The following is a 19,231-nucleotide window of genomic DNA, read 5'->3' on the forward strand; positions in this document are numbered from 1 at the left end:
TGACGGAGTTTATCTTGGCACAAACACGCGCTCTGAAATGTGCACACATTTGAAGACTCAAACCCTGCATTTAATTCTCTATCTGCTTGTTAATCCTCATTGTTCCCAAGCCCCTTTTCAAAACACACCCACAGGGAGAAGAAAGTATTTTTTTTTTATATATATACATAAAAACCTCCTTCCAGCATCAGGACACCAGCAGTGAGCACGGCACCAGCCCAGGGTCCGGCTGCCCCCTGGATCCCAGAGCTCTCCCAAAAACACGGTGCCAAGACCAGACCCTCCTGATTTTGTCCATCTTTCCCTTTCTTTAATACATATTTTTCCTCTCAGCTGTGATGCACCTCAAGGTTCCCCCTGCAATGCAACTGAAGGATGGGAGCCCTGAAGTGGGAGGATGGGAAAAGCGCTGTGGGGAACCCATCAACAGCATCCAGCTCCGTTTTGGAGAACCTGCCCTCACCAGTGGAAGCCAGAATCCAAGTCTCATGATTCCTGGGCTTCATGTGGAGTGATTTGGGATCTACACTCTCCCAGAAGTAGTGGCCACGTCTCCTAACACAGCAGCTGGAGGCTGGAGCAGCAGCCCCCAGGACCTCCCAGCTGGGACTGGGTGGCCAAAGCAGATCAGATCCTTCCTCTCTGTCCAGCTGCAGGTGCAGATGGCAGTGAGAGCCCAACAGGGGGTCCTGAGTGGCTGCCAGTGGCTGCTCCAGGTTCTCCCATTTCCAATAGGATGATAAACACAATATCCACATTATAAAATGAAAGGGACAGCACAGGTTTGGGATCTGGGACAGGCACAAATCAGGATTGCAGTTAGGGTCTGGGTTAGGGTCTGGATCAGAGTTAGAGTTCGGTTTGAGGTCAAGGTCAAGGGACATTGCTCTCCCCAGCCCAATGCATCCTGGTGGGTTGGGGATTTCCTCCAGGCCCCTCACCCTGTTTTTGGGGAAAGAGTTCCCACTGCTGAAGCCACGCAGGTTCCAAGCTGGTGGCAATGATTAACTCTGGTGGGACACTGTGGGTCAGCTCTGGCCCCAGACACAGGCTGCAGCACATGCAAAGCTCTCAGCCTTTGGAAAAGCCATGACCTGACCAAACTTCACTGGGCTTTGACTATGATTAACCCCCTGCAGCCACTGGTGGAAGGTCACAAAGCCTGGGAACAGCTCAGCACTCACACCTCGCCACAGCCATCCCCTGTCCCCAGCAGTGAGCTGTGATCCCCTTCTGCTCCTCCAGCCCCAAAATGTGTCATCTCTGAACCCCACCGTGGGTAACTGGCAGGTTTGTACTGGTAACCAGTTCCTGTAGCCACAGACAACTGGGAGGACTGTGCAGCTGAGGGACCGGGGTGGTGGAGCCTCAGGAATTCACCTCAGTGCTTCATCTGCTCACAAACAGGGCAGGAGGGATGGAAGAGGGAATGGAGGGATGGAAGGAGGAAGGCACCTGCCAGGACATGAGCACCAGGACTGGGCCAGCAGTGCTGGGATATGTGATCAGGCAGCCACCATTTCCCGGGCTGCAATCCAGCTGCCACTCTTAGGGGCACACCTGAAAGTCCTAAAGGGCTGGAGTGTGACTCTGGGAGCAGCCCCTGCCCTGCCTGCTGCCCCAGGTGAGTCACTGCAATGGCTTTTCCCAGCCGGAGCAGCTCAGCCAGCCCTGTGATCCACCAGGACTGGAGCAGCCTGGCCAGCCCTGTGATCCACCAGGACAGAGCTGTGGTTCCCAGCTGGAGCAGCCTGGCCAGCCCTGTGATCCACCAGGACATGGAGCTGTGGTTCCCAGCTGGAGCAGCCTGGCCAGCCCTGTGATCCACCAGGACATGGAGCTGTGGTTCCTGGCCAACACAGCTTGTAGCAGACAGTGAAGCAGCACCAGCTCACAAGCCGGGATGAGGGGCAAAGCCAACAGAGCTCTCCACACCAAGGTCAGGGGTTCATGTCCCAGCCAGGCACAGAATCCAAGTGCATCCCTACGGGAGCCAGTGCCCAGCACTGATCCACCACTGCATCTCCATCTACATGGAGACATCACACCTAACACAGGATCCCAAAAATCCCCAGCATTGCCTCAGGCTGAGAGCGCCTGGGGCATCCAGCCCTTGATGCCTTGGGGAGAAGATGGGATGGATCCCAGCCTCCAAAGGGAGGCAGGTTGGGCTCCACTCCCAAAACAAAGCTGGTGGCCCAAGGCTGCTCCATCCTTGTGAAATCACTGGGCACTTTCTGCCTCTTCTGCCCCCCTCCCAGGCTGTGTTTGGGAACCCTCCTCCCTCTGCCGTGAGACAGGGGTGAGAAAGGATGCTTTTTTCCAAGCTGGAAGAGACAGAAAAGTTTCCCTCTTTGCCAAATTTCTCCCAAGCCATCTTCTGTTTCCCATTAACAGCGAGGAGAAGGAGAAACACCACGGCCCAGCTCCACGCTCCTCCCACCACAACTCCCATGGGCACTTGTCCATATCCCAGTAAAAAAAAAGAGAATTAAACCCATGCAACCTGGCTGGCCGTGACCCAGGGACCCGCGGAGTGAGGACCGGCGGCGGGTGGAAAACAACCCCCCTGCTCTGCTCTTACATCTCCCCCACGGAAACTTTCCAACTCCAGTCCCTGGCAGGAGCCAGGCTGATCCCAGCTGAATTCCTTCCACTTACTAGCAAATAAATAGCAGTTAAATGAAAGGAAAGAGAAAAACACACTTTTTTTTCAAAGGGGAAAACAAAGAAGTCAGGGAAAATAAATGGAGGCGAAATGTTGGGCTGGTCACAGGCTACAAAGATATTTTTCCTTCTCAGCTGGGTACTTGACAGCCTTCCCTTTCAGCTAATTAAGGGATACTCAGAAAGAAAAATACTTCCAGCCCTTTGCCAGCCCTGAGCATTAAGGGGAGAGTCCCAGCAGACTGAACACCAAACCCAGGAGCCCTGGCCAGAGCTCCTCGCCCGCCCAGGCGCTGGTTTTTAGACAAATAATTGCCACTGCAGGACATCTGTGGCCTTCTCCCAGTCCTGGCAGATTTCTGCACAGCCTTTCCTCCAAACCCTCTGGTGGTGGGCATGTCCAGTCTTGGAATCGTAGAATTACGGAGTCGTTTAGGTTGGAGAAGCTTTCTGAAAGCATTGAGTCCTCCTGTTACCCCAGCACTGCCAAGCCCATCACTAAACCATGTCCCTAAGTGTCTCATCAATTTTCAATTTCAATTTTTAATTTTCAATTTTCAATTTTCAATTTTCAATTTTCAATCTCTACAGGGATTTTTGTCTTTTCAGTCCCTACAGGGTGTTTAATATATATCTGTACCTTCCCCTAAACAAGGGCCTGTCTTGAACTCCAAGTGTTTCTCCCGATTAACACCTTCCCTGCTGCAAAATTCCCAAGCGCCACTTTGCAACCTGCCCCTCACTGGACAGAAAACACAGTTAATTGCCTTGGTTTTTGCAACTTTTGAGGGAGCTGAAGGCAGTGAGGCACCTTCTGTCCCCTTCTCAGGAACAACCCCAGCCTGGGTTTCAGCACTGCATGTTCTCCCTCCTGTCCTCCACATCTCCCAGTCAGCCCAATCCTTTCCCACTCTGTGGTGGATGGGGATGGGGATGACATGAAATTGTGTCAGGGGAGGTTTAGGTTGGATATCAGGAAAAGGTTCTTCCCCAAGAGGGTGCTGGGGCACTGCCCAGGCTCTCAGGGAATGGTCACGGCCCCGAGGCTGCCGGAGCTCCAGGAGCATTTAGGGATGAGTGGGCTGGGAATGTTGGGGTGTCTGTGCAGGTCTGGGATTGGACTGGATCAACCTCAAGGGTCCCTTCTAACTTGGGATATTCCATGATTCTATTATCCTATGAGATGGGCATGGATGGTTTGGGGTCCCAAACACCGACCAGCCAAGGCTGGGGCAGCCCCAGGGTGAGCGAGGTTGGAAGAAAACATCCCTGAGTTTTAACCAGTGCCAACCACACTCTCCACTGGCACTGCTGGCCTTGCCCTGCAGCACCATCTCCAGAGCCACCCCCACCCACAGCCACCCCCAGAGCCCTCCAAGCTCCAGAGGAAAAATGTGCTGTGGCACCCTCATCCTCAGCCCCACCGGAGCAAAAACCCTGAAATGGGGAAGGCTGGGATTCCTCCCCTGTGGCCCAGGCAGAGCCACCCACCCCAACATTACCAAAATATTTCAGTTATGTTACTTATTTGCTTCCACCCAACACAGCCCAAAATTTCCCCGAAGACAAAGTCTGCCCAATACCCAACGATGCACGGGGCTGGAAATATGAAAGGGAAAATCCTGACTGCTCCAGCTGCTTTCTGAGGGGAGGCCCCTCCCCAGGCTGTGCCAGGTGGCTTTTAAGTTGTTTTGCCCCCAAGGTTCACTCACAAAGGAGGTAACACCTCCCTCCATGGCCTCTTCCACCTCAGCTCTCCTGCCACACCGGCATCTTCCCCAGATTGTCCCCAGCCCTTCCACGGCGTGAGGGACACGAGGTGATGACTAGCCACATTGGAGAGCCTCCTCCACTGAGAGAACATCTTTAAAAATCAAAATAAATGAAGAAAAGCTGTTTTTAAGCAGGCTGAGCAGAGCCCTGGGGCAGGCACAGAGTCATCCTGGGCTGGCACAGTGTCTGTGGGACAAAAGAGCTCCGTGGTGGAACATCTGGGCTCTTCTCCTGATGGCCATCGGGAAACTATTTCTTGCCCCAACTCTGGGGAGTTTGCCCCCGTTCTGCAACACAGACAGAGACTTTGGATAGTGCTCCTGGAGCCCATGGACCAGGAAAAAGATCCCCAGATGACACAACACTTGTGTATCATCATTAAACCAGACACCCAGAGGGCGAGAGAATGTGATTTTAATCTCTTGGAGCTTCCTTACATTAAAGACCACATTTGAAAACAACTGGGTATCTCAGAAAAATAGAGAAGGCTGTCATTAAACAAATCTGACCGCTAAAGGAAAGTGAAAACCAGCAATATTTAATCTAATGCTTTTTTTTTTTTTTATTTTTTTTTTTTGAGCCCAGCAAGAAGCAGGTTACACCCCTTTGCCAACGGGCTGTCACTTTTGGCTGACCTGCTCTCATTTGAAAGATTTTCAGACGCCGGGTGGCTCCGGGGAAGGACCAGCCCTGCCCTTTGGTGCTGCAGGCAGGAGGAGAAGAGCCACAGCTGAGGTTCACAGCAGGATGAGCCCCCTGCTTCCCATCCTCATGCCGGGATCCCTGCAGCCCCTGCTGCTGCCCCTCGGATGGGGATCCACCATCCACATCCATAAATCCATCGGTGCACACACTCACATCTCCATATAAATTAAAAACCAGGCCCCCGAGGGCTGGAGCCACAGGCAGAGCTCCCTTGGAGCCACACAATGTTTAACGAGAGCGAGGGGAACTGGGGACAGCCCCGGGCACTCCAAGTAGCAAAGGGCTCTGAAGGCAGGTGAAACGTTAATGTGCTTTCCTGAAGAAATGCCTCCGCTTTTTGCTGCATCAAGGGCTTTGAAATGGGAATAAACAACAGGGCAGGTTAATGAAGGCTTCTGTCAGTTACTGGGGGAGGTTTGGTGCTGTGAGTCAGGGTGAAAAGCCTTGCACCCCATCTCTGTGGCCAAGGAGCCTCCTCTTCCCCCCCGTGGAAATACGGGGTGGGAATCAAAACTACCCTGTCCCTACAGAATTGCCCCTGCCCCTACAAAACTCGTCCTGCCCTACAGGTGCCAAGGGTGGGATTGCTGTAGGGAACACAGCCCCCAGTTCCCAGTCTTGTTTTCTTGCCTGAGCTCCCCCTTCACCCCTCCACGCTCAGGGGCAAAGGGAAAGGCAGGTGCTGAGAGGATTCAGCAGCATGGAGGTGAAGCCAGCCAGGATTTTGGGGTATGGAAGGACGTGAGGGGCCAGGGAATGCAAAGCCCCAAGCGTGGGGTGGGTCCAACCCCTCTGCTCTGCCCGGCACGGATCCTTGGGGATGTGCTGGGGGTCACCAGCCCGCCCTGCTCTGTGACAGCACCGGGGATGCTGCTCCTGAGGCACCATCCTCACCATTCCTCAGCCTCTGCAGTGACCCCAGCACGGGGAAATCCCTTCCCAAGGGAGCTGGCACACTCGTGGGGTGGCATTATGGACAGGGCAGAGCAGGACAGGGGTGCTGGGGGCCGACAAGGAAGGGAAGAGCGGTGACACCGCGGCAAATCCTCACGACAGGGCTGAGCAGAGGCAGCCACACCTCACCGCTGCCCCTGCCCCACATTCCCAAATCCCAACAGCTCCAGCTGAAGCACTGGCAAAATGCCAAGCATTTTCCACTGGCCAAGGGCTGACTCTGAGAAGAACAGCAAACAAAACCGAGCTGTGCTGCTCACAGCAACCACGGGTGACCTGGAGCTGAAATTGTCCCCTGAAAATGAATTTTCCCCTAAAATCACTGATGCACTTGGAGAGCAGAAGGGATGCAGGACCCTGTGTACATCCACACTTGTTTTGAAGTGCCTGTGAAGCTTCAGCATGCCCAGGAGCTGGGAGAGGTGCAGAGGGAAGGGGGTGATGGAGGAGCTGAGCCCCGGCAGTGCCGCTGTCAGCCCTGGCAGCCGCGGGCCTGTCGGGATCACAGGGAGTTTGCAGAGCCAGGGAGAGGCTGCTTTTTGTCTCCTCTGCTAATGAGACTGATACCAGCTGCTTCTCGCTGAACCAGTCTGACCATCGGGCCGAGCCAAAACCGATTCATTCATAAGAAAATGGGAAAGGAGATCGACTCGTCACCCTGACTAATGGAGAACCCGGCCAGCAGCCTGCTGCTTCCACACCAGCCCCACATCCTGCTGCCTTGCTTCTTCACCATCTTCCCAAACTCCAGCGCTCAGGGGAAGTTCTAGCCCGGTGCAGTCGGGTCATAAAGCAGGAGTTATCTGCTGCAGAAAGTGTCGACGCGTGGCCAGGGGCTGGAGTCACCCGGCAATGCCTGGCATTTTGCAATAGCTCATTCCTGATTCGGAAGCACAGGAAACATTAAAGCCCTCAGAGACATCGCTTTCCACGCTGCTCTGCCTTGCATCATCTCCCCAACAGCTTTAAGGGTTGTTTTTTATCTTCATCCTTCTTCATCCGGCAATAAAAATCTAAACAACCGCCTTTGTGAGCTAGGAAAACTCTGCCTGCTGTAAAAACTCTTTTCTGCGGGGTTTTTTTTTTGCGTCATTTTTGTTTATGAGGCCAGTGGAACACAAACTGTGGCGGGGGGAGGCTGCAGATGGTGGGGCTGGGAACCCTGGGGTTGGGAGGATGCTGTCCCAAGGGAAGGAAACGAGCTCTGAAAACCAGACTGGGGCTAATCTTATCTCCAGATGGAGATTAGGATGGGCCAGCAGGAGTTAACAGCCAGGCTCAGGGGTCAGACCAGGACCTGAAGTGCCTCCTCTCCAGGCTCCTTGGTTCATGCTTTGGTCGATGAACTGAAGCAGGGCAGAGTTTAACAGCTTTAAAAAAAATCTGCCATGATTTCTTAGCTTTGGGCAACACACTGGATTTTGTATTAATCTCCTTTAATAAAGGTCCTCTCCTAAAATGCAGATCCCAAGGGAGTTTCAGCTCTCCCAGTTAAAAGCCTGTGACACCATCCCTGCCCTGAGTTTTTATCACCTGACCCTGCAGACATCAGGACAAGCAAGGCAAAACTTCAGTTCTTGGTGAGAAACCCACCTTGGGTCTTGAAAATCCTCATTTTCAAGGCAGGAAAGCACCAGCCAGGCCAGTTTGGGTGGGGAAATGCCCCAAATCCTGACACTGGGAGTGCTCAGCCTCCTTGACAGTTCCACAGGGAGAGTGGAAAACTGGGACCACGTGAGCCAGAGACAAGCAGAGCTCTTGGATATCACAGCCAATGTCTCTCACCTCTCCCACACCGCCCCAGCAGGCTGCGAAGGAGTTGCCAAATATAAAATTTTCATTTTCCCATCTGGGTTCCAGCGCAGTGATCGAGCATTCCTCACGTGACACCGAGAGTGGGAAAGCCTGGTGCAAAGGGCTTTAGGATTCATTCCCAGCTGTCCCTCCCAAGGGCATCCAGACCCCCAGAATCAGCCCCATGCCCTCGTGCAGCCGTGAGTGTGCACCCCACACCTGAGCAGGACAGGAAAAACCTGCAAGGGGTGGAAATCTCATTCCCAAGGTGCAAGGGAAAAGCTGTCCACAAAACTGTTGACAACATCCCTGTCAGTCCTCACCCCTTCCCCTCCCAGGCTGGGTTCTCACCGACTCTGGAGAAACTTCCCTGGCATCAGGACAGTCAGCACAGCTTTTATTTAATGCTGAATTCCCCCCTGGGGAGTGGAATGGTGGGGAACAGGCAAGGGGAGCCTCTCAAGACCTCAAACCCCCAGCAGGGCTGAGGCTTCAATGAGTTTATATTGAAAAAAAAGAGGCAAGAACCCAACACGGGCCGATATTCCCCCTTGGCAACGGCCTATCCTGATACCACTCCTATTATTATGCTCTGCAATTAAGTGATAAAACTGTAATTGCCTTATCTGATGTAGCTGGGCACAGCAGCAAAGCAGGAGCTGGCCTCGAATTCATCACCCTGGGCATTTTAAATCCACCCTGCCTGAAAGGATTCTGCTGCCTTGTGGACAGATGGACTGACAGGGCCCTACAGCAGCTTCCTCCCTCCGAACCTGGGCCAGCAGCAGCGCCCCTGTGTCCCACTGGATCCCCAGCTCCCAGCCAGGACATGGCCAGCCCTAGCCAGGATGGGAGCACACGGAATAAAAGGGGCAGCTCTGAGTCCTCTCTGGCAGAAGCAGATGGTGGAGGGACCAAACCCACATCCCCAGCGACTCCCCCAGCCCTTCCCACATCCCTGCTCCAGCATCCTGGGGAGCAACACGAGGCCAGGCAGCCGGGAGGGCCTGCCAGGGGCCAGGGCACTGTGAGAGCAGTGGGATCCAGCTGTACCAGTGGGACTGGGGCACTGGATTTAGAGGAAGTGACCCCAGTTTTCCAGCCTGATGCCTTGGCGTGAGGAGCAAAGCCACACCCAGCTGCTCTCAGGCCGTAAAAAGCCCAACTTGCTGTTTCCAGTCACATGTTCATCGCCTCTAAAGGAGCTCTCATGGCCTGCGGCATCTTCCCAACAGCACCAGCCCCGATTTCAGCTCGTTTAAAGTTTGGTGTACCCTGAAACCTGATCCTCGCCATGTTTCCAAGCTTTTTTGCTATTTGACCTCAACACCGCTCCTGACCCCAGGAGCTGCCACCAGAACCTGGGGAGAGAAAACTCCAAAATCCTCCCTGTGTCAGCATCTCCCGAACATGCCCCAGTCCCCCTGGCCAGTGAAGGGCAAAGCTTTTGTGCCCCTGCAGCCCCAGGGCGAGGGGCACCGTGCCCGTGCCCCCCTGGCAGGGCACACAGGCTCCCGCCGGGGAGCAACCACAAGAAAGGCCAATGCGATTTGCATCGTTAGCATTCTTTCCCTTTTAATAACCCAAGGTGTTACCAGCAACACTGTTACTGATTTTTATCTCCACAGCGCCTTTTAAGAGCTCCAATTTGTTTTTCTTGGAGATCTCATTTTGTTTTATTAAAGATGACACCGAAGCGGGGAAAGGAGGCATTCTGGGCCCAGAACAAAAATATCCCGTTTAAAAACCCTGTATTATTTTCTTGGAAACGCTTCTCCGTTGACTTTAATTAAGCTCTCCCCGGACTTGCAAGCTTGGCGTGCTTGGCTCTCAGGCAGGTTTAATCCCAGACAAGCTCCCCACACCCCCAGTTGTCCCCACTCCCACAAATCTTAAGAAACAAACTGGGTTTCTCTAAAATGCATGGATTAAGATCTGGCCCACCATCAAGAACATCCTGACGTTGCCTTTTCGTCACCCGCCACGGCGTAAGCACACGGCGGCAGCCGCTCTGCTGGCTTTGCCAGGAGAGCCAAAAAGCAGCTTTACTCCCTTGTTTTTTTGTTCTCCTTTATTTTATTGTACTTTTTATTGCCATTGCAAGGCTGGGGGGATGCATCTCTTGTGCCTGACCATGCCCCAGAGCTATCAGGGCAGGCAGGGTGGCCACAGCCCGGCTCTGGTGACCACGGTGCTGCCGGTGAGCCTCGTGCTGGTGCTGCTGTAAAATCAATAATTACCACCCCCTGCTTCTTGGTAGGAGGAAGCTCTTTAGGATGATTGCAAACACTCCAAAAGTTGGGAAATCCCAGGAGGGAGCTTGTCTGGGCATCATCTGGTGCATACCCATTATGTAATTACAGTCAATCTTTAATCACAGATGATACTTTTCCATCGGACTTGAATCAGACGAAGCTTGGGAGGCACAATCCTCACTGAAGGAGCTGCCATTGGGTGTGATTCCCACCTCGGTGGGCTCCAGGTTTATTCACTGAGCTCCCCCTGCTTTGCACAGGTTTTGTGCAAAAAACCCCCTCCAGCTCCCTGGCAAGCACCCACATCCCCCAGGAGGGAAGGATTTGGCCTCCCTTTTACGCACGGGATCTGCGGGCAGACAGATCAAGGCCAAGATTTTGAAACAAAAGCTTTGCTTTGGTGCCTGATGTGAGATGACCAAGAAAAAGCCCTCTGGGGATGCCACTGGGCAGGGTGGCCAGGTGCTCTGGGGTCCCCAGCTCAGCTGGTCGCCAGGCCGGGGTGGTGGGTGGGTGCTCAGAGCAGGTTCCTTGGCCCCAGGCGCTGTGGTAGGGTTGTTTCTCCTCCCTGAGAAGGGCCCCAGTGTTTGCCTGGGGCGAACCCCAACAAGTCAGCCCATGCACCAAGCGCCTGAGCCGCTGCAGAGCACGCGGGGCTGCCCGCCCCGGGAGAGGCAGTTGGGCTGCAGGGAATCATGGAATGGTTTAGGTTGAAAGAACCAGGTCCAACCCCACTGCCATGGGCAGGGACACCTTCGCTGGACCAGCTTCCTCAAAGCCCCGTCCAACCCAGCCTTGGCAGAGCAAGCAAAACCCATTGTGAGCCGCTAAATCCAAACCCGGAGCCAAAACCATCCCAAAGATGCAAAGGAGGAGGGTTTGGTGAGCTCATCTCCTCCAGCGTGAGGTTTTGCAGACCAGATTCTCCCAAAATTGGGAGCACTGGCAGCACTGACCCCAAAAAACCTTCTCCACCTGGCGCTGGGACACGCTGCACGCTGCAGCCGTGTGCTGCAACGCTCCTCTGCCTGCGCCCTGCGGGGATGGAGGCACGGGGTATCCCCCAGCTGGAGCTCCCCTGGGGCATGCAGAGGGGTGCTGGGGCTGCCATCCTGATCCCACATGAGGCCGGGAGGTTGCTCAGAGCACGCTGGGCTGCTCCTTGCCCAGAGGCCAGCGTGGCACGGCACGGCATTACAATGTCATGGCACAGCTGCCAAGGATGCCCAGGATGAGTTCCAGCAAAACAACTCACCACGGGCACAGGGCCGTGACCCAGCAGCTCTTCCCGAGGGTTTTCCCCCGTGTTTCACCCCGCTCCAGCTCTCCAAGGATTTGCTTTTGTACCCAAACAATTGTCATGCACATCGTCGTGCTGGCGACTCGGGGCAAGCTCGCGCATCAGGTAAATTCTTTAGGGATCTACAACTAAAAGGACGAGGGCTGGGGGGATGAAAACCCTGCAAAGGTGCGGATGGAATGCAGCGCCGTGCCACCCTGCCCGTGGGGTGTATCCGAGGGAGGCCGGAGCGGCGGCCGGAGCCGCGGGCAGGGCGTGCGGGCAGCGCCGGCCCCGGAGCTGGCAGGACCTGTTGTGCGAGGTGCCGGGGAGAGGCTGGAATGGCTCGCGCCTCGCGAGCGTGTTGCAGCAATTCCCAGCACACGTCATGTGGGTTTTGCAACCGCCCCAACTGTCTCGGGGTGGATGTGCCAAAAGGGCCCGCGGAGAACCGAGAGCTCCGGTGCCCGCGGCGGGCACGGCTGAGCGCCAAAGGGCAGCATCTCCTTCCCTGGCAATAGGGAATAATCAACCCTTCGAGGAAGAGGGAGGGAAAAGACGACAAATCCCTGCTGTGATGGGTGCAGCAGCGTATTTACACACGTGCTGGAGTGGTGTCCAGTCCTCGTGCTGCCCATTGCTGTGGTGATGCCAAGGAACGCGCAGAGATTGCGCGAGGTTGCGGAGATCCGGGGAGAATTGATTCCTCGGGGAAAACACCGGCTGCAAGATGTGGGTGCATGGCCTCTGTCTCAGCTGGGAAATTCTGGCATCCTTCTCCATGCTCTGACCCACTCATAAGAAACTCCTGGAGGGTGATCATTCCAAAGAAAGTGAGTGGGAGAGACTCAGGTATTTCGTGACGTGCCAGAAAATTCGGTATGGCACCCGGACAGCAGCCAACAGTGGGAAGAACCCCAATATGGTTTGACTGGGTGATCTTGGAGGCTTTTTCCAACCTATTCTGTGATTATGGAGCCAGGGTGGGGCCTCATTTGTTTCCAGCAAGGGAGCACAGCTCTGGAAGCGCCTGTGGCATCAACCCAAACGCCGCCGATGTCCCCAACAGCCGCGTGTCACCTCACCCGGCCACGCTGTCCCCCTGCTGCTGGCATGTGCCACTCTGGCTGAGGTCCCGGTGGGTGACTGGGATCAAACAGCAAAAGGCTGCTCTGGGCTCGTATCCAGGTGGTGCCAAATCCTGCCAGGCATGGCAGCAGTGCTACCGTCCCTCCAGGATCGCTTCCCCGTCAGCACGGCAGGAGCGGGGCTGGCTCCCTTCCACCCCGGGAATTTCCCCCGTGCACACCATGGGGTACAAAAATCAGCCCTGGGAGGTGGAAACCCAGGTAATTCCTCCTTCTCCAAACTGCCCTACTGGGAATTCGTCTCTACATCCACCAGTCCTGATGGTCTCCATCACACCACCAGATTATTTGGAAGACTGATAGGGGTGGGATGGGGTGATTGATGGTGCTGCCTCAAAAATGGGATAATCCCTGTCAACAGACGTGTCTGGAGACTCTGGATTAGGAGGGAGAGAGCCAGAGGAGCTGTCCCAGGGACAGGGGCAGGTGACAACGCCCACGTGAGCTATGCACAGCCACCCCCTGGGCACTGCCAGCGAGGTCAGCGGCGCCTCCCGGCTACGGGGCTTGGCCCAGCCTGATGGGTTGGGTCTATTTTAAGGTGTTGGATGAGACCCATCCCAGCTGATGGGTGGCTTCCAACTGCTGAGGGGTTTTAAGGAAATTAAAGGGTGATTTGTCGCACTTGTGGGTTTCTCCCCAGAACAGGAAATGGAATGGTTCTTTTGCCTTGCTCTGCATCACACCCCATTGTCACCTCCTGCCACCACATCCATCCCAGCCTGGTGATCTGCAGCACTGACCCCTTCACCCTCCAATCCCTCCTCATCCTCCTCCTGCCCCCAGCCCAGTCTCAGTGATGGAGCTGCAACTCAGCACCTTCAAAATTTAACCTACGATCCAAACCCCACAAAGTGAAGGCGGTTTCTTTCATTTAGTTGCAACTAAAAGGACCAAAAAACTCCAAGCACAACTCCGTGTTCCACTTCTTCATGGGCCACAGGAGCTACCACCACTCAAGGACAATGGCCACCAGGAAATACAACCTTACACCTTCTTGGCTGGCTGGTGGAGGACACTTAAAAGTAAATTAAAAACCACTAAAATGGCAAATGTGCTGGCTGAGAGGGCCCCTGCAGTCTTGAAAAACAAGAACCTCCCTTAGAAACAGCACTCCGGCCTCCTAATAACCTTAATCGCTCCCGACAGCCCCAAGAACCAGGTTTAACAACATGACTGGGCTTTGTTTGCTTTTCAGGCTGCTTTATATCACACGGCACCTTGCAATCAGCTCAGGCAAAACCCCAGTTCCTCAAAACTACCCCCTGCTTCCCTGTAGTCACAAACTCCCAAAACAGAGGCAGCTGAGCTGGGGCAGAGCCTGGTGCTGGCACACTGGCATCCCACCATGGGAAACCCCCAGGAAATCTGGGAGAGCTCCCTGGTGTCTTTTGTACTCCCCAGCTAGCAGGGCAAGGTAATAAAAATGTCTTTTTTATCTCTTTTTTTTGCTGGATTTACATCCCCATCTGGGCTATGTAAATATTGTTCATGTCAGTGCCTCCCTCCGTGGGGTCAGAGGAGGGTTGGGAGCCCGGATGGACATGGGAAAGGTCCCCGGAATTCTGAGGTCCACAGCACCCTTGGCCAAAAAGCCGAGGAACGGGGCCAGCACAGCACCCTGGTAATTACTAAAAGCTCCAAATCCTGCAGATTTAAGGCTTTAAGAAGGGGACAACCACAATGTCACCTTCAGGACGTGGGAGCTTCCCAAGCACCGGCACTGGATGATGATCCCATCATTCCAATTTAGTTGGGATTGTTTCCAGGGATTACCTCTTGCAATAAAAGCAATGTGGCCGACAGGTTGAGGGAGGAGATTCTCTCCCTCCTCTAAAGGATCTCCGGGAGAGCTGGACAGGGACAGGACACAAGGAATGGCTCCCACTGCCAGAGGGCAGGGCTGGGTGGGATACTGGGAAGGAATTGCTCCCTGGGAGGGTGGGGAGGGCTGGCACAGCGTGCCCAGAGAAGCTGTGGCTGCCCCTGGATCCCTGGAAATGTCCAAGGCCAGGTTGGGGCTTGGAGCAGCCTGGGATAGTGAGAGGTGTCCCTGCCCATGGCAGAGGGTAGAATGGGGTGATTTTTAAGGTCTCTTCCAACCCAAAGCACTCTGTTATTTACCCTCACTTTGGGATTTCTCTTCCCAGCTCCTAAAGCTCCAGCCACTCTCACCCACCCACGGAATCTTCTTCAGCACAGAGGCTCCTCCTGTGTCCAGGGCTTCTCCTCCCCCTCTTCCATCTGACTGTTAGCACTGAAATGTTTTATTTTCTCAAAAAAAAAATAAACCCTTGCTCTTTCTCACCAAGCTTGCATTACAAGGCTGGAGTAAAATTAGCCTTTTCCACCTGTGCTCACTTGTCCTAAGGATGTGAAATCAGCACAAAGAAATTCCCCAGCCAAACAGATGGGAATTCAGGAATAAATCAGCCCTGCCTTGGCCTCGGGATCTGGTCAGTCAAGGACTGTGGTCCATGCACCATTCCAGCTTCCCTAAGCACAGGGAGCTCCAGCAGCCTCTGCTCCCTGTCTGGAGCTGGACTAAAGCGGGGAAACTGTTCCCCAAATTCTTGCACACAGATCAGAGGATGCTGATGGACACAGGGATGCACTCAGAGGAGCTGCAGCCAAACCAGACCAGCTCCTCAGGCCACCTCTCTGAATGCTTTCAATTCCATTTCCAGGCACCAAAACATTAAATATTAAGCGAAGAGAGTTAATCTATACCTGGGATATTGACACAAAGCGGAGGAGGGGAGAAGAAAAAGATAAATAGACTTTTTTTTTAAAAAAAAAAAAACAACAAAATCTGTGTGCCTCTGCAGGTTGTCCCACCAGGGCTTTCCAGACCTCAGGTACAGCACAAAGGATGTGTTTGGAGGAACAAGAAATGTCACCCTCCTGGCTCTGCCCAGGTAGCTGGAGCACCCTCTGGGACCCTTGGGTGGCTCCTTGGCTGAGGGAGGGCACAGTCCTGGGCAGGGACAAGGCCACTTTGTGGTCCCCTCTCCCAAGGTTGGGGCAGCATCCAAGCAGAGGCAGAGCAGACACTGATGTAAGAAAATTCACGGCCAGTTAATGCTCACCAGGGCCGTGCTGCCACTCAAAAGGGCTTTTGGAGCTGGGATGGATCATCTGGCCCTTGGCTCAGTGTCAGCCCTCACTGTGGGATCACCACCGATCCCTCAGCACAGGAATGAGCCTCGTACAACCAGAGGGAAACGTCACCACTCATCTCCCAGCAAACACCCTCAAACATCACTCAACACCTCTCCAACAAAGCCGGATTTTTTTTTTATTTGTTTTTTTCCTGGCCGAGCATTCACATGTATATTATTTTTTATGTTTTTATTCCGGTCTCAGCATTCCTCCACTCCCCCTGCAAGAAAACAAACCCAAAGCACAGAGTGAGCCTCGTAAAGGCCCCGGCGCTGGCGTCCCGCGGGGAAGGGGCACGCGGTGGTCGCAGCCCCAGCCCGCCGTGCTTGTTGACATAGGCAGCACAGTATATTTCTTTAAAGAGAGGAGCCTATGCATTCGATGCATTGCTGCCACAGGGTTTGTTTTCAAAGCCTGACCCCAGACCTGAACTCCACGGATCCTGCGTTTCTCAAGATCAAACGCAAGAAAACGTGACCAATGCAAACAAGAAATAAACCTCGATAATTATAGCCGGAGCGGCTATTGTTTAGTGCCGACTAGCACCCGCTTTAGCATAAACAGAACCCTATTTTTAAAGGGATGCCTGACCAGCTGACAGCATTACTCCCCATTTTGCCTCCAAACCCCTTCTTTGGTACAAACCCACCTCCCTGAGACCTGGAGGAGGTTCAAGAGCAGACACAAAAGGCTGAGCCATGCCCACAGCCATGCTGGATGCCGCTGTCGGAGCGGGGAGCGGATCCTCATCCTCCCAACCTGCTGGAGGGATGAGGGGCTCCCTGGGCTCCAGCTGTTGCCTGCAGCTGGAGGGCTCAGGGTGACATGGGAGGACAAACAGACAGCACCGGTCTTTTCAGGAAGGCCGTATCACTTAGCGCTTGGAAAGGAGCTACGATATTTTCCTGATTATGTTTGCACGCAAACGAGCGCCGCGGGGAAATTATGCAATGCTGAGCGGGGAGGGGTGGGAGCGAGGGAAGAAAGGCTGGAGGGGGGCCCTGGGCTGCACCCCGCTGCCCTCAGCCCCTGCCAGTGCAGCTGCAGCACCCGAGGTGCCGCAGATGGGCTCCGTCACCGCCGCCGGAGCCTCGGCACCGCAACCCGGGAGCCACGGCTCGGTTATTAACGGCCTCTTCATTAAGCACCCAGACCAAAATGCATATATTAGTCACCCAGGCGATTTAATTACCCAGCCTGGGTTCGCCTCGCACACCCACACGCCTTTTCTTTTTCGAGGCCTCTGTGCGGTCATAGCCTTAAATAAATAGATGGCAGGAGCAAGAGGCAGATGCTGACTCCTACAACCTCTGTCTTGGGCGCAGAGCCTTTAAACCACCAGAACTTGCAGTGTTTAATTTCTTTTGTTACCGCTTCTACCTTTAGAGCCCTGCCTTAGGCTTTCTAGATACAATCACAGGCAGCAGGAAACAGAGAGCTACACTATGAGCTTCCTGGGCATCACACGCGCGCACACACAGCGCACACACACTCCCAGCCCATCAATCACCCTAATTACAACTGGCCACACGTCCGCAGCTCGTCGTGGCACTCCGTCAGTACCCGTAATTACACGGTCGCATCGTTTCCCTGGTAAGAGTACCACGGAGTTAATTTGGGTTTGTAGATGTGGTGGATCCCGTAATGAATTTCATCCTGGCGCGCTCCCCGCCGCGCTCGCCGGCCGTGCGCCAGCTGAGGGAGGGAGCGCGGGCAGCGCTGGTCCCCAAAACAAGGCTTTAAGGTCCTTACACAGCCCCGGCACTCATCCCTCCCCAGCACACTCCTGGCTGCTGCCCACGTCCCGTCCGGAGTCAGGGCAGCACCACAAGCAGGTTCCTTCAGCATCAAATCTCCAGCTGGCAGATGAGAGCGAGGTGGGCCACGCGTGTCCATGCCAGGGATGATGGGTGTGATCTTCCAGGGGGCACAGCAGGACCTGGGATGAGGCTGGGCCTCCCAACACCGGTCTCCAGCCGGGACCACCACGCCAGCAGGCTGGTGTCCCTCTGCCAAGTCCACTTCTACAGCAGGGTCTTGGCAGCAAGAAACATCCCTTTTCTCCACGTTAACCCTACCCAGTCTGCATCCCGGCCGGGCCCGTCGCTCCTGCCAAAACACACAGTCCATGGATCTTGCTTTTCAGGGATGCGAAGCGCTGGAGACCCCGCGCCGCCCTCGCAGTGACAGCGCAGGCGGCGCTGCCAGCCCGGCCCGGTGCCGGCTGTCCCACTGAATGGACACAGCTCGGAGGGATGCTCTCCTGCAGCCACCCCCGGCCAACGAGGCAGCCAGATAGAAAGCTTGAAAACCCATAAAATAGAACAATAATAAAGAAAACTAGAAGGGGTGGCTCACACCCAGCAGCTGATTCACCAGCGCTGCTCTGCTTTACCCCGAGACACACCGGCAGGACAAGCTAAGGGCGTGTTTTTCAGCCGAATTACTTTTAATTGAGTACATCGGAGCTTAGAAACACATGATGCTGTCGGAGATAAATATAGCCACGGCTACGAGGATAGAGGGGGGCAGGGAGCAATCGAGGTTCAACACAGCCGAGAAGGAGCTTCCAGCTCCGGGAGGCAGCACCGGCCGCGCCGCCGCACCTTTCCCGTTCCGCTCGGGCATCCCCGCTCCGCTCGGGCACCCCCCGCACGCCCTGCCCGGCCCGGGGAAAGGGGTCGCGGAGCCCGTACCTGTTTTAAACTCTAGCGCCGGGTCCTTCTCCCCCTCGCCCAGGTCGCTCTGCAGCATCATGTAGAGGATCCCGAAGGAGTTGTGGATGCCGAAGATGGAGCCGTTGCACCAGGCGGCGGCGAAGACCACCACCCAGCCGAAGCCGCCCTCGGGGGGCTGGAAGGGCGCGGCGACCCCGCTCTGTCCCTGCTCGGCCGCGGCCCCAGCCCCGGCCCCGGCTCCCGCCCCGGCCCCGGCCCCAGCCCCGGCCCCGGGTTCGCTCTCGCCCGCCGCCGCCGCCGGCACCTTCTCGTCGCGTTGCGCCATCGCGGCCGCGCTCCGGCCCCCGCCCGCCGCCCGACTGCCCCGCAGCCGGCCCCACATGCCCGCCGCCCCCCCCGGCCGGCCCCCCCGCCCGCCCCCTCCTGCCGCAGCCTCACTCCCCGCCTCCCCTCCGCCGCCTCCATCCTCCTCCTCCTCCTCCATCGCGCCGCTCGGCCCCCGCGTCCCTACCTGCGGCGGGGGGCGCCCGCCCCCCCGCGCCCCCCTCCCGTCCCCCCGCGGGGCTCAAAGGCGGCCCCGACCCCGGCCGCGGTCCCGCATCGCCCGCCGAGCCTCCGCGCCGCCCCCGCCGCCGCATCCTGCAGCGGGCCCGGCCCGGGGCGGGCCCCCCCCACCGCCGCCCCCGCGGGGCCCGGCGGGGCGCGGGGGGCGGCGGGGAGCGATGGGGGAGCCACGGGGGAGCCACGGGGGGGCCGCCGCAACCCCCCGGCCCCGCAAGGCGCCCCCGCTGCGGGGCAGCCCGCCGGGGGATGCTG

General features: G+C 55.9%; 1 protein-coding gene across 1 annotated transcript in view; it reads right to left on the minus strand.

The window, feature by feature from the left end:
* Positions 1–18,797, minus strand: part of SLC16A2 (solute carrier family 16 member 2) — a 35,670-nt gene extending 16,873 nt beyond the window's left edge. The window contains exon 1 of the mRNA XM_005527394.3: positions 18,434–18,797. Within this exon, the coding sequence (XP_005527451.3) occupies positions 18,434–18,797 (364 nt within the window). The remainder of the gene's footprint in view (positions 1–18,433) is intronic.
* Positions 18,798–19,231: the final 434 nt, after the last annotated feature.

The sequence above is a fragment of the Pseudopodoces humilis genome, chromosome 15, assembly GCF_049639895.1.
Source record: "Pseudopodoces humilis isolate 2021_Gansu_Grassland_sample_001 chromosome 15, ASM4963989v1, whole genome shotgun sequence".
Taxonomy (NCBI): domain Eukaryota; kingdom Metazoa; phylum Chordata; class Aves; order Passeriformes; family Paridae; genus Pseudopodoces; species Pseudopodoces humilis.